This window comes from Drosophila persimilis, unplaced genomic scaffold, assembly GCF_003286085.1.
Source record: "Drosophila persimilis strain 14011-0111.01,24,50 unplaced genomic scaffold, DperRS2 tig00000000-arrow-pilon, whole genome shotgun sequence".
Taxonomy (NCBI): Eukaryota; Metazoa; Arthropoda; class Insecta; order Diptera; family Drosophilidae; genus Drosophila; species Drosophila persimilis.
Genome location: NW_020825288.1, coordinates 23,854,745 through 23,869,792, shown reverse-complemented (window position 1 = coordinate 23,869,792; position 15,048 = coordinate 23,854,745). Strand labels below are relative to the sequence as shown.

General features: G+C 44.9%; 2 protein-coding genes across 2 annotated transcripts; one reads left to right on the top strand and one right to left on the bottom strand.

Annotated features, from left to right (window-relative positions):
• Window positions 1–2,233: 2,233 nt before the first annotated feature.
• On the top strand, window positions 2,234–2,984 carry LOC6592162 (ubiquitin-conjugating enzyme E2 6). Its single transcript, XM_002017312.2, has one exon. The coding sequence runs from the start codon at window positions 2,314–2,316 to the stop codon at window positions 2,890–2,892; it is 579 nt and encodes a 192-aa protein (XP_002017348.2). The 5' UTR covers window positions 2,234–2,313; the 3' UTR covers window positions 2,893–2,984.
• A 6,697-nt stretch (window positions 2,985–9,681) lies between these two features.
• Window positions 9,682–11,739, bottom strand: LOC6592161 (band 7 protein AGAP004871). The gene is made up of 6 exons (XM_002017311.2): window positions 11,508–11,739; window positions 11,295–11,445; window positions 10,868–11,230; window positions 10,629–10,794; window positions 10,267–10,564; window positions 9,682–10,110 (listed from the first exon to the last, which is right to left on the bottom strand). The coding sequence occupies exons 1-5, from the start codon at window positions 11,737–11,739 to the stop codon at window positions 10,295–10,297; spliced, it is 1,182 nt and encodes a 393-aa protein (XP_002017347.1). The 3' UTR covers window positions 9,682–10,110; window positions 10,267–10,294.
• Between the last annotated feature and the right edge of the window lie 3,309 nt (window positions 11,740–15,048).

The following is a 15,048-nucleotide window of genomic DNA, read 5'->3' as shown; positions in this document are numbered from 1 at the left end:
CCAATGTTTGATTTGCTGTCCATGGGGCAACAAATTAAAAGGCGCATGAACAAACTGTGGCGGTGGCTAAGAGGGGGCGTGGCGGGTGGCTTTATGGGGAAATAAGCAATGGACCTTCAACAAAATTCTAATTATTCATTGTCGACGCGCCGCTCGCTGACAGCGAAAACAATGAGGGTACTCGACTGTGAAAACTGCAACAAAGCGCATTCCAACACCAGACAGAGACAGACGAAGTGAGAGAGATAGACAGAGAGAGATGGGGAAAGAGATGGGTAGACTGACGCATTTACTGTCGCACTAAAAATAAAGCTTGGGGGCAAAGGATTTACCAGCCATGAGAAACATTGTCAACATTTTTTACAATTTTCTAGTCGTTATTTACCATTGTTTCAGCTCTGGCCATTGTCGCAGATACAGAGGCACAAACGCAGATACAGATACAGAGCCACAGACACAGATACAGATACAATCTCTCTCTCTCTATGTCGTACATATACTTGTATATATACATCTGGTTTCTGGTGTGTCCATACTGTTTGTTATGGCAGCTATTTGCAGCATTTAGTCCAAGTCCATTTAACTTTAATGCACTCTCCATCTCTATTTTCAGTCGCTAAATCCTTTATGGAACTGTAAAAGTGGGTCTTAGCCATCAGACGATCTTTGATTTATTGCCAGCAATCAGAAATGCATTCAACTTGGAGTGACCCATTAAGAGGGGTAGAAAAGGGTGGAAAAGATTGAGACTGGCCACAAGGACAAACCTCACACCCACACCCACACATACACATACAGCCACAGCCACATCCACGCCCACACCCACTCGGTAGCCCACTTTTCCTGGGGCTTCTAGGACTTTCCCTGGTGCCCAATTACAAGCAGTTGGCAGTACGGCCAAAAACTTTGTCCCACGCGCAATTAATGAATTCCATTCGAGGAACGGCGCCAAAATCCGTTTAGACGCAATGCGACACTGCCAAAAAAAAAAAATTACGAAAGCGGACAGGACGGACTGAGCTCGAAATCGGGTGAAACTAATAAATAGTAAAAAGATATATATATATATATATATTCACTTTCGTGTTGTAGCGTTTTACGGATTTAGTTGCTGGGAACATTTAAATGAATTACTTGCTGTTGACAGGTTTTAAGGGAGTTATATGAAATGATTGGGGGAATTGAGTTACAGATGGGGATGGTTTACCTGCTAACTGAATTTGTCCATTGGAATATTGCCCGACAACGACGAAAGAGTGATTAGAGTCCCCTAAAAGTGGATTAAAGTGAGATTTTTAACTGCATTTTGCTACTATTAAATTTAACCACTAGGCAGAAATCCTCTTTGAACTTTTTTCACCTTTGTTTGGCTTATAAACTGACAGCACAGGTCTTCCTGGTCTGGTTTTTTACAGCCGGAATGTTAGTTTTGTGGTAGATGTGATTGTGTGCAACACCCAGAAGGAAGCGTTTCCGACCCCATAAAATACATATATAAATTCTTGATCAGCTTTAATAGCCGATATGTCCGTCCGGGTCTTGATGAGCGCCTAGATCTCAGAGATATCAGTGATATCAGACTCCTACAAGCTTATTTCAAAATTTTGGCCTGGCCCTTTCCGCCCCGCCAAATGGTGAAAATCGTGGCATCCAGAATTTTTAAGAGTTGCAGGATCTTAGGAAATGGTCATATCTACTGGACTGCCGAATCTGGATCAAATTGGAGCCGATGACAGCCGCATGCTCTCTCTCTCTCTCTCTCTCTCCCTCTCTCTGTATGTCTCTGTAACTGCAATAACAGAGATAGTCTTATGGGAAAATTTCATGAGAGATGGGTAAAACATAGAAAGACAGAGAGACGAACCACGACCGCTAATTATGTTCTAATGTCGATTCTTACACTACGTTTATCCTCTTTCGCTGGTTGACTTTCAAAATGTGTGTAAATCTGAAGTGACCCTCTTCGCTGATGGCTCCCTAAAGCGTGCTTTAAAAACTAGATAACTTTCAGAGAACTTACCTCCATCGCCAATCTCCCGATACCTTTTCCAAAATCATAAAATGATCCAGGGCTTGAGTAGGCAATAGTTCTATATTTCAAGAACATTTCAATGTAAATAAAGCAAAATTCTGGTTTCATTTTATCATGTAAGTTATACGTATACCTAATGCAATAAATAAGTAATAAATAATACAAATGGCTTACTTAACTGCCCGCAGAACACATTTGTAGGTACGTCTGTGTAGCAGACGGGTGCACTCGGAATTCCAGTAGATCCGATACGTAGAACTGCGTAGAGAAACAGGGACCAGATGGCCAATGCAGTCGTGAACACCACATCGCCCATGGCTGGGCGACGCCTGCAACGGGACGTAACCCGACTCCTGGCCTCGGACCATCGTGCCACTGTGGACGACAACATGTCCAGTTTGGCCGTGCTCTTCGAGGGGCCGCTGGGGACTGCCTACGAGGGTGGAATGTGGACGGTGAACATAAGCATGCCGAAGGACTATCCGCTAAATCCGCCAAAGGTCCGCTTCATCACCAAGATACTGCATCCGAACATCGAGTTTAACACGGGCCTGGTCTGCATGAATGTGTTCAGTCAGGCCTGGTCGCCCAGCTACGATCTGCTGAACATCATCGAGACCTTTTTGCCCCAACTGCTGCGCAACCCCAACCCGAACGATCCGCTCAACCACCATGCCGCCCAGATAATGAAGCACTCGGAGGCGATGTTCCGCGAGAACGTGATCGCCTGCGTGAACATGTACGCCCGGCCCACTCCAATGTGCCGCCGGTCGGAGGCGGGCAAGCAGCTTCTCGAGCAGCGCTCGTCGGATCTGAGTCTATCCGAACTGCTCTCAGACGATGATGTTGATAAAGATTAGTGATTTTGGCCGATCGTTTGTTAGTTCTTTGTATGGAACACAGTTTGTATAAAGTTTAACTAGAATGTGCTATATAGATGCAGATCTCTAAAGACAATTTGGTTTGAATTTAATAGGAATTAAGTATATGTGCAACCAGCTGTTGGGGGTCGCTTTTTTGTTGCTTGTTCTTCAATTCATAAAGTCTTAAAGTGCAACAATAATATTCGACTTTATAAACAAAACTAGGGAGCTTATAATTTCTCTATAAGCTGGTCGATCGAAATAACGTTTCTGTTGTTGTTTCTGCTCTTTGGGGCGTGCAAAAGCTATGGTGGAAAATTGAACAAATAAACTTTGGTGAACTAAATAATTTGCCATCTTTAGATGTAATTAAAATATACGTAACCTGTTTTTAGTTTTCAGAATATAGAATTTTAATTGCGCATTGAATCTAATTAGTCTTGACTACTTTACAGTCCATCAAACAATTTATGGAAAACGAAACATAGGGAATGTTAGTGAAACTCCATAATTACCAATTGTTTTTCCGAGCTGAAAACATTGTTTACATGAACTCAAGTTTATTCAATATCTTTTCTATACCAATAATTTTGCAGAAATATAAGTATTTAAATATTTTCCTTCCCTACTTTTTAGGGCAGTCCAAGTTCAACCGGAACTTCACCGGAGACGCCCAACAATTATTGTCTGGCAACTTAAAAGTTTCTAGATTTCATAACCATAATTTTTCATAAAATTATCGCATTTCCACGAAATTGATTTGTGGAGAAATTTCCAACGCAATGATGCTTCTGCTTAGATCATTTTGAAGTCTAATTTAGGATGTTCCTTGAGTAATTTTGTATTTGCCATAACAATTTTATTGCTGTCGAATGTTGCCATTAAATTGGCAGCCTTAATTGTACAGAGCATATTGCCATAATGCGCCGATAAGAAATTGATTGTACTCCATTAGCGATAATTACAAATTCACTGGATATCCATAATGGAAACTAATGTCATTTCGCACTTGATGACACATTCGAGGGCCCTGCAGCAGGTGATTTCTGGTCAATTTGTTGCATTTGAATGCTTAATTTGAGCATAGCACAGCGTTAGGGGTGAAAGGGCACACCATAGCTCTTTGAAATGTGGAAAACTCCGGCAAACAATGGCAAACAAAATCAGTCAAGTGCAAACAACGATTTAATTGTGATAATTACCGAAACACAATTGTTTTGAATGGCCGCCTCCGAAGTGCCCATGGAGCTGTGAGTGGTCTAGGCCGATGATAGATCCACCAAACAACAGCGTTAAATGTTTGATAAATCGAATTTGTAAATGCTTGAATGGCGTACGACTCGAGTTGAGAGCTCTTTGAATAGTTCTGGTTCTGGCTTGGTCCTGCTGGAGAATTTTCTCGTTAATTAATTAATTTATGCTCGACAAACGATTGGATCTGTCTCTAATTTCTCACCTTCACAGACAACCGAGAACTTCCCGGGAAAGCAGAAGTTGTGCCAGCTCTCTGTTGAAAATTTCTCTTGTCCGTTGAGAAATGTCTGTCGTTTGCCAGACAAATCAATATCCAACAAACAAAAAATTGCACAGAACGATAATTCAGCAAAACTGACAAAATGAATTCGTCTGGTTGTGCCCCGAAATTGGTCTAATGCGATAAAACTGGAATGGAAACCCTGCCCCGATGTGAGTGTGCCTTATTGACGCCTGCCCTGGCCCGGCCTGGCCTGGCCTGGACTCACTGGCTGACTGAATGTCCTGGCCACCTTCCTTGATTTCCATCAGACGGCTTGCCAATGCCAGAGACCATTTTCCAATGCCAATGCGAGTGCACTGTTCCAGACAGATGCGCAGACAATGCCGGAGTGGGTCTGGGACTGTGCTACTGGGTCTGAGAAGCAGGCTGAATCTGGCTTTCTGTCTGTCTGTCTGACTGTCTGTCTGGCTTCCCAACGAGAATTAGAATACGAGAGAGAAACGTGGCCCAGTCTCTGCGATTCGCATTCGGAATTTATGCAATAGTCGTTGCCGTTTTCGACTTTCAATGACTTTATCGTTGTATTTGCCACAACGAAATGATGCCATTAGTGAGGCATTCGATTGAAACTGATGGCTGAGTGGCTGAGAGAGAGGGAGCGTTGAAGAGGGGGGGGCGGTTGGCGACTCGTTGGAGCCACAAAGCTCCTCAGGGGTATGCAACACGTTTTGAGCTTTGAGATGGTGACAAGTTAATGGCTAAATGGGGATAGTACTCGCAGAGAAAAAACGTTTGCTTAATAGTACCATAGAGGATATCAGAGCTCTAAAACTCTACGAATCCTGCCCAAAATATCACTCTTTAAAAGACACCCAAAGTACATATTTTTCCCTAAGTAACCTGCCACCATTCCGATTCCCGATTTCCCCTACAATCTTTTAGTTTCTTACTTTGTCTAGACATTTGTATGCCAATGGGTACCGAGCGCCGACTTGAACAGCAAATATTTGGGCAAAGGCACTCGGGACATTTCTCAATACGAAAGAAGAGCAGGTCAATGGATGGTTAAAGCCGAGTGACTAGCCTTTGAGCCTGCACTTTGTCCCCCGCTAATTTATTCAAGTCAATTGACTCAAGTCGACTGCCCTTACAGCACTGCCTCATTAGCATATTCTAATTAATTTATATTATTCCAAAATGCACAAAACTTAATTGGTGTGGACCACTTAGTTAATGAAATTGAAGTTTGCTCGAGAGTTTTCCAACATCCTCAACCTCTTGTTTCCCATGGAAAATCTCTTCTTCTCTGGAGAATTTTTGTAGCTCCTTTCACTGCCTCGGAGAATTTTTGCAGCTTCTGTCTCTTGCTCTGAGAGTTTTTGTAGCTGTTGACAATTTGGCGTGGCTCTGCATGAAGGCCAGACCCAGCCCAGCCAAGCCAGTATGCCCATGTACTTCAGGCAAAGTTTCAACAACTCTACAGGGTTGCCAGCATTACAAAACATGGGACTATAGCCCCTTACCCTCCTGCCGCACCGCACCACCTCTCATTAAGCAGCAGAGAAAGTAGCAGCAACAGCGGCTGCCTTAAGAGTTGTTGTGTTGTTGGCAAACAAATTTTAGCCATCGTCGAGTTAGTTATGACTGACAACTTTTCAGCCCACAATTTGCATTTTGGCTTTTTCATTCCCGTGTCGCTGTACAGTATATAGATCTTCCTCTGTTTCTGGTTTCCCCCCAAGAAGTTTGAGTGTTTGCAAGTTATTTTTGTGTCCCTGTTTGACAACCAAAGGACATGTGTTCTACCTCCTTAAAGGCAGACGCAAAGTTAGGAAGAGGGAGAGACAGAGATGGGACTTTCTTCAATTTGCCAGCTAATTTATGCCAAAGACAGTTGTTTGTCAGAGACGAGGATACGATACGATTGCTGGAGACGCACCTTTGTGTGTGTCCCCGCATAAATGTCTTGTTAATTTCCACAATCCCATACCGAACCACCTCCCGCTGCCATTCCGTTGGCTCTTCCCTCTTCCTCCCTCCCGAAATACTTGAAAGTTCTCCCTGCGGTTTGGCTTGCCAGGTTGTGGCATGACCATTGTTTGCCTGCACAATTGTTGCTCCACTTCTGCACCCACTTGTCTCCTGCTCTCCCTGGCATGGAATGCTCAACGATGGGAGGTCTGGTGCGGCTGGTCCATGGACATGTGCCAAACAATGCAGCTTCAATTACCAGGCAGCTTACAGCTAGTTTAGCTGGGAATGTTTTTGTTCCTTGGCTGCCTGAACCCTTCGAGTGGTAGGCTCAAGAAAATCCCCAACCAATGCCAATTGAATGCGGACGGGGCGGACACTAAACTATTAACTAGTGGTATTGTTTAACAGGCAATAATACCTTTGGCAGGGGGTTATTGACGGGCGAAGAACCTAAGAAAATTCTCTTACATAGGTTGTTTGCTTCTAAGTGTGCAACTCCTGGTTTTTTTCCAGGACTCAGCCAGAAGATTCCACAAAAATAGGGGTTTTGAAAGTGGCTTAAGAGGTTTCATTACGTAAGTGTCCGCTTTAAGTGTGACGGAATGTCCCGTTACTATCTTCCATCAGTGTTTGCCTGTGAGAGCATTCCCTTCTATGCACTATCAAATCAAATTCCTCTGCAAACATTACTCAAATCCTGCATCAATCATTGCGCAAACTAAACCGAGCCGGATGTAGGATAACCCGAAAACCGATAACCCGTAGTACTCGAAAAAATCTGTTCCAACCTTGAAAGCGATTGAGAGAATGGAGAGAAGTTAAGCAGCCAATGCCACACAGGTCTGTTCCATTCAAATTGCTGGACATTAAACGGATGTCGATAAATGAGATTGACAATGACAAACATGAAAACGAGAAAAGCGCCCCGAAACGAGAGTCAATAAAATCCCCCAAAGTAAAATCCCTCCACAGAGGTCACAGAGGAATAAGCTAAAAAAGAAACCAAAAAAAAAAAGCTGGAAATCCTTAAAGCAAAGCGGAGCCGAGCTGAGTGACAGCTGTAGCCCTCTCTTTTTTCTCTATCTCCCTCTCTATGGGTTAACAGATGGCAGAACATTTACGGTCACAGTGTCACATATGTCAACCGGAGAGAGTCCGGATGATTGCAGGGCCGACCGAGATACGTACAGGCGAGAGGGAGTAGGGGAGTGGCATAGGGGTAGATGGACAACTGAAATGACCAAATGTCAAGTGCAATTCAAAATTCCAAAGAGAAAAGATATACAAGAAAGGAATGGTATGTTTTGTCGAAAGTTTGTAGTGGAAGCTTTAAACACACTCGAAGATCGATTATATGAACTCAATAATTTTAAAATCGGTAACAAGTGAAAGCATTATCTTTAAAATAAATACAAGTTTTTTACTCAATAACTTTCTGTGCAAAATACCTCTCCCAGAGAGTCTGTTCTCCACTATTGATGCTCACATTCTTCTCTATATTGCAAAAAGCGTAATACCCTCTTAAAGGGTATGTAGTAAACCAAATGCAATGACACTGCCCAAGCATTTTCCGTTTTGTTTAAATGTGAATTAAAGAATCTCCCAAAGGGTGGTCTGGATAGGAGCTCCAGGTTGGGATAAGGTCGTAGGGGATTCGTGTAGGGTTGGGACTGGGGTTGGCTGTTGGGCTTGGAGTCAGGGTGCACCCACCCACACATATGAAAGATTGCTTATTTGGCTGCTGGCCACTTGGTGAGAATGGCAAGTGCAAACATTGGCTTCCAGGAGCTCTGCGCCACTTGCAGCTCACTTGTGCTCCTCACCCACGACTGCTGTTCCTCCTTCTAAAACTCCACTGATACTCCTGGTGGCTGGGCTACTGCTCTTGCCACTGCCTCTGCTCCTGATGTTCCTCTGCTGTTGCTGCTCACTTCTGCTGCTACTGATGTTTCTCTGCTGCTGCCGTTCCACTGCCGTTCTGCTGTTGCATGTGCCATTTGCATAAATCAAATTTGAATTTGCATTGCTCCCTGCTAAGAGCAGATGCTGGAGAAGAGTGGAAGAGAGCGAATGCTGCGGAAGGAGAGGGAGCACACAAACAGCAGCTGCCGATTCAAAGCTCAAACCGTCATCCACACAAACGCACACGGACACCCCACTCCCACACCGACAGCCACACTCACACGCAGAGTATATTTAATAATTGGCAAGGCACTCTTAAAGAGGTCTCTGTTCGAAATCGGATCAGCCCTACCTTAAGTTTAATATGCCTTGCCTCCACCTATTCCAGCAACTACCAACAACGTATATGGCTGGCGAGGCAGCTGGATAAACACGTACCCAGCGCAGCTCGTAAAGGTGTAGGGCATGGTGTGCTCTACCTGTGCGTGCTCAAACACGCACCGAGCAATGAGCACGCAGCCAAACTTACGCACGCTCGCGCCTACTCACCCTCGTTTGCCCACGGTGAAAACAGTGACAAAGCAGCGCCCGCAAAGCGGTGCATAGTGCACCCCACAAAAGTCACAGAATCAAAGGAAAGAGGCGCAAGCTCCGAATTTTATCCAAGAGTATACCATAACCTTTCACGACTTAATCTTTTCTATAATTTTTTTAATTTTAAATATAGATTTCAGATAGATAGATAGATGTATAATTTTATAGAAACTCTCTCAAGCCTTGAAAACGTCATCGACTCGTTTGTTGGTGGCCGGCTTACACTTTCTTTGATTTCTTTGCAATTTCTTGCACATTAGCTCAAAAACTTTCGTTGCTAATTTACGAGGCGCCTCCACACACTCACACGTACGCGTCCACACGTACCATGGATATATAGAGGGAGAGAGGCAAGTGCATTAACGCCCTGCCACGCCCCAGCACACTTTGTGGCAACTTTTTGCCTCTCTCGAATGTGCAAATGAAATAATAAATGTGCAGAGTTTCGCAAATTTATAATGCTAAGCCAACCAAGGACTTTTGACTCCTTTGAGATGTGGGGCGGTAATTGGAAATTAATTGTGGACCCTTGACAATTGGTGACCCAGGCATGGGATGAAGAAATTAACAGTAGCTTCTCTGAACTAATTTGAATCTATTGATGGAATGGAGAACATTCTCTTTTATTTTTTGAAGATCCTTAAGCGTCAGGGTTTTCGAAGTGGAAAAAAGAAACAAACAATTAATACGAATCAATTCAGAATAAACAGATATTCATTTAGATAAACTTATGAATCAAAGTGTAAAAGAGAACGAAGAAAATTGCTAATCAGTTTAAAGTTTAACTAGCTTTCCTTTTTTATTGTTCATCTATCACCTCTATCACCATCTATGTTGTTGGAGCAATTTAACAAAATGTTTTCCACCGTTGTCCGTCATTGAAATATCGACAGAAATCTTCCAATTTATTAAAAGAGATAAATTGCCTCTCCAGCAAGAATATAAAGGACCAAATATGCAGCTATTTTTTATCGTAAAAAATGCTTTGAGGCCAGCGAATACCAGTGTCAATGTCGTTCCAGTGTTTGTGATGGAGACCATGGGGACCTTGGCCCAGGGAGCACAACAAGGAACAAGGATAATGCCCTTCAATCAAGTCTGTGGCTCCCGGAGCTGACGTGACTGTTGCTTATTTCACGCTTGGCCCTGTCATTGTCCCGCTGCCGGGACATTGTCTGCCAGCCCAGGCCCAGGGCCTGATTATCGACGATTTTGCAGGAATTGCTGATAGCTTAGGACGTCCATAAACGCCAGGTTCGCCAACGGTTCTGGAAAGGAGAGAAGGATATCGGTTAGGGGTTGTTGGATGATGAATCATAGTCCGTAACAAATCACTTTCTGCCGGTGATGTCCCGCGCCTCCTGGCATCACCAAAATTAACATCCGTTGAGTAGAACAGCCCATACCCTAGCTTTAGAACATACCGGTGTCGTTCGAATGTTTCGGATTCGGTCATAAATCCGCCTCTTTGGGTGCGTCATCTGCCTTTGGCACCGCTGTTGAATTTACATTCGAATCGGCTTCGGATTTGCTTCCGAAGAAAAAATTGGTCAGAATACTCTCCCGCCTCTTGCCGCCGGGATCACCAGTACCCCCGCGGGCTCGTCCTCCACCACCACCGCCCTCGTCCATGAAGGGCGTCATTATTTCCATGGGGAAGGGGTAAAGGATACAGCAACGGCGCTCTGCGGCAATCGAGGTAAGAATTTGTAGATGCCTTAGCTAAAGCGTAGAAAAAGGCGGAGGAGTTAGGTGTATTCGCATAAAGCTCCTTTCGACGGCCCACCTGCAGGGTGATCTTGTTCTGGGACATCACATCGGATGCCTCCTTCAGAGCCTGCGAGGCATTCAGCTCGCCCTCGGCTGAAATGATCTTGGCCCGCGCCTCCCTAATTGCCTCTGCCTCACTGGCCAATGATCGCTGCATAGAAAGTGGTAGACTGATGTCCATCCTATGGAACCATAGCACAAGATAATCAGTGAAAGATGAGTCGAGGATCAGGGAGAATTATCGGGTTGACTTACACGTCCACTCTCTCCACTCGCACTCCCCATCGTTCCGTGATATCATCGACGGCAACCTGGATCTCCTTGGAAAGGGTGTCTCTCGAGGTGAGAAGGGTATGGAGCGGCTTGGCACCGACTATGTGCCGCAGTGTGGTCTGGGCTATCAACACGGTAGCCTCCCGGGCATCATCCACCTGAATGAGGGCATCCATGGGATCTTTGATGCAGAAGTACAGAACTGCGTCAACGGAAATCGTCACCGAGTCTCTGGTGAGGATGTCCTGAGAGGGCACCTCGGTCGAAAAGGTGCGTAGATCTACCTTGACATAGGAGTCGATGCACGGCAGAGTCCACACGAGGCCAGGGCCCCTGACGCCCTTCCTTGAGACAGAGCGGGGTATGCGGCTATGGGGATAATACTACCAAAATATCTGTTGATCCTCACCTGACGCGACCCAGTCGGAAGATCAGCACCCGATGGTTCTCCCTTACCACAATCAGGCACAAGAAGATCGACAGGGGAAATGTGATGACCACAAGCAACAATGACAGGCAGACGGCTATCTGCTCGAAGCCCGAATTTTTGTCATCCTCGGCTGGAAAAGATCTCAGACGATAAGGATGGAAGCTAGTAGATGGGTTGGACGGATTCCCTTACTGGTTGTAATGTATCTGGATGGCCTAACCCTTGGACCTAGGATGGGCTCAGGATCTGGAGGCCCCTGATGGGGTTTGTCCGGCGCTTCGTCTGGCTGTTTGTTCGACTGTGGAATTGGCGGTGGTGTTTCCTTGGGCGGTGGAGTATCCTTGGGCGGTTCCTTCGCTGGCGGTGGCGGAGGCTCATCACCATCTATGAAGGACGATTGAGTTTCCTGATCTACTTTTTTCATTACGAAGATTTTGAATAACTAAGGGAAATACTATAATATGACTTAGAGATCACAGTCTGCTTTCTTCCCTGACAGGCCAGTGGAAATGAATGTACATAAACTACTGTTCTACCCTTTAACCGGACAGATGACGCGGCTACAAGACTATTTACTCTCATGAATTTTTCAATTTATTTCCCTACGCTGGAAGGACGGAAACAGGGAAATAGTTGTAGCAAATATGAACGGGGGGAGGGGAAATGCACAGAACCCGCAAATGCTCATAAATATTCCTTTTTCCTTTTCCATGCAGCCGTGGGCGAGAGAGTTGAAGCGGGGGAGGGAGCGGGGGCGGGATCGGGAAAGAAAGCTCAACTGCAGCCCATTCGCTGTCAACCCACAAAACCCCAAAAGTGCACATTACTTTACCTCATAAGCAAGCCACTTCTTTAAAAAGGGAATACGGCAGAGTCTGTGTGGGTGCCAAAGGGGGCGAATGTAGTGAAATGGAAATACCTACAGTGCGGATCGACAATTTAATTCTATAGAAAGTTTGAGCTTAAGAAACTTTAAAGGGATATTTAGTATTTGATGTTGAAACATTGTCGAAGCTTAGTTTTACACTTTAATAACAAAGATGACAAGGAAATAACATCAATCGTTTTGGGGACTATAACTATGATGGTACATTGACTGAAAAGATAAGGAAAGAGTTTCCTCTCATTAAATGTGACAGTTATCACTCTCTATTATTATCTGTTCTTATAATAGATGCCATCTCGTTTTCATTACGTTTTTATAGTTTCGCAACGCACTATACTTAGCGCCTTGACTGCCGCGGCACAAGTGTCAAAATCTGACATGGAAAAATGAACCCAACACGAAGAGCTCCTAATTTCAGTTACAAAAGCCGGCTACGGGCTTCTTGCCACCGCCTCGCGCCTTCATGTCGCTTCCAGCGGAGGCATGAAGTGAGATGAGAGATGACTGTGGCAGGGCGGGAGGACAGAGTGGTCGGGCGGGCAGGGCGGGCAGGGCGGCAGACGGAGGGTAAGCTTCCGATGATAATACCTGGTAACATGAACGTGACGATGACTGGCAAGATAACATTGAAATATTGCTTTGGCCAGAGCTCCCTGCTCCACAGAGGCAGAGACTCGCAGTGGCTCCTCGTTTAGTCCTCCTCTCGGTCCTGGCCCTGGTGCTAGTCCTAGTCGTATTCGTGGTCCCCATCGTGGGCAATTATAATTAGATGTGACTGACGCTCGGAGCTCAATTAAAAGCCACGTGGTCCCGGTCCGGGAGCCAGGCGAGCCGGAAAAATTGGGTTAAAACGTGCGGCGGCAAATACTCGAATGCAGCCCAGAAAAACCGCTCCAAATTGTTTCTATTTCAATTTGCCAGCCTGGTTTTTCGGGTGCGGAAGCGTGACATTTTGGCTATATTGAAATTTATGTTTTTCCGACTCAAATCCCGCACATTTACACAACTTTGGGCCCCGCACTGTGGGCCTGTGGAACCAGGGGCAAAAGTTTTCGCGTTCATTTTCATGCCAAATTTCGGCACACATCCGCGTCTGTGGTCAGGTCCCCCATCCGCAACCCTAAAAACCCACGGATCGGGGTCGGTCTCCACCGGAAGCCTTCGGCAATGCGACGATGGGAAATTGGTTTATTTTATTCCCATCGACAGTTTGTTGGCTGTACAGAGGGGTTTTCGATGGTTGGTTGGATGGTTGGCCGATTGGTTGTTTTTGGGGAATTTTCAAATTAACATGAAATACGATTTAACGATTTTGTTGGAAAAATCCAATTAGGAAAAAACAATTTCCTTTTTTTATAACGGTTCTTTTTTGTGTCGGCGACTACCAACAAAATAATTAGAGCCGTATTAGTTGAATTCTTGATTTCTTTTCAGTTTTTCCCTATTAAAGCCGTTGGGGAAATGTTTGGCTAATTCTTGGGAACTAATCAAACCAAGAATTCTTCTTTTAGTGTTTCTGATGAAGAGCCACGTTTATGGCTAATTTTCGTATAGCAATAAAAAAAGGTTGCCCCTAATATCTGCTTTAGGCCAGCTTACTTTCCTGTTTGGGGAAACAGATTGGTTTAAAGTATGAAACCAATTTTGTAGCCACGTTTCTGGTACTAATTCAAGTCTAGCCGCGCGCTAATGAAAGCAAATATCCCGCGTTTTGCCCAAATGAAGTCGGTCTCCATCAGGCCAAATACACGGGAGCAAAAAAGGTCACTCACTCGCATGCCCGTCTGCCCCAGCGTCCGCCTCTCTTTCGCTCAACCGCATGCAGCTGCAAATGCATTTTGAGGGTGCCACCGCAGAAACACCAAAAACCGAAAAGGGAGAAACGAAACCCAAGAGTGAATGAAGTGGAAGACATGAATGGGAATGAGAATGGGAATGGGACTAGGCGAAACAAGTATATTCCGAGCAGCAAAAAAATTGGGGGCTAAATGTGCTCGTTAGTGGTTTTCCAGCTGACTTTGTTTCTCTGTCTGTCTTTGTCTGTTTCTGTGTCTCTTTCCACCCATTGGTTACCGTACCCCACATATTCGTATCCGTATCCGTATCGCATAAATTGTGTCTGTGTCTAGCAGGGGGTAAGCACACACTCCCTATGGCTATATCTTCTGGTCTCTTCCCAGAATTCCTTTCAAAACTGTGTGACTTTAAGCAAAGTCAACACGCAATTTAAATAACAATTGGATTTCTGGTAAATGTTTGTGCGGGAGGGAGAGTGTCATTAGCAAGACATTTATACGCCTCAGTGGAGCATCGCCACACATGTTGGCCAATTTATGTGCTTATGTACATTATTCAGGAACCTTCTGCTGAGCATAAATTAAGTCAAGGCCAAAACATGGTGGTTTGGGGAATATGTCTAACTGGGAAGACAAGACATTTTGCCAGTCATGTGTCGCTCAATGTTCTACATGGGCGCCTAGAAGCCCATATGCATATTCCTTAAAGACCGGGTCCTTACAAGATCGGGATTTTATTGATGGATTTTGGAGCACAAATGACTCAAAACAATGAGATTACGGTTTTCAAAGAGGCGACTCTTAGTCGATGGTATGGGCGGTTTCCCAAAATACCAAATCTTACTCTCCAGCAAGCACTTAGCACCACTCAAGCAGTGCGAGCAGATAGGGGGCAGTTGTTTACTGCTTCTCCACTGCTTGCTTTAACCGTTTGTTCTCCGGCTGAGCTGCTTTATTTTCTCCAGCTTCCCCATAAGTATGCTACTGTTTTTGTATGTGTGTGTGTGTGTGTGTTTTTATGCGCTTAGCAGCCATTTAATCTGGCGTTGCG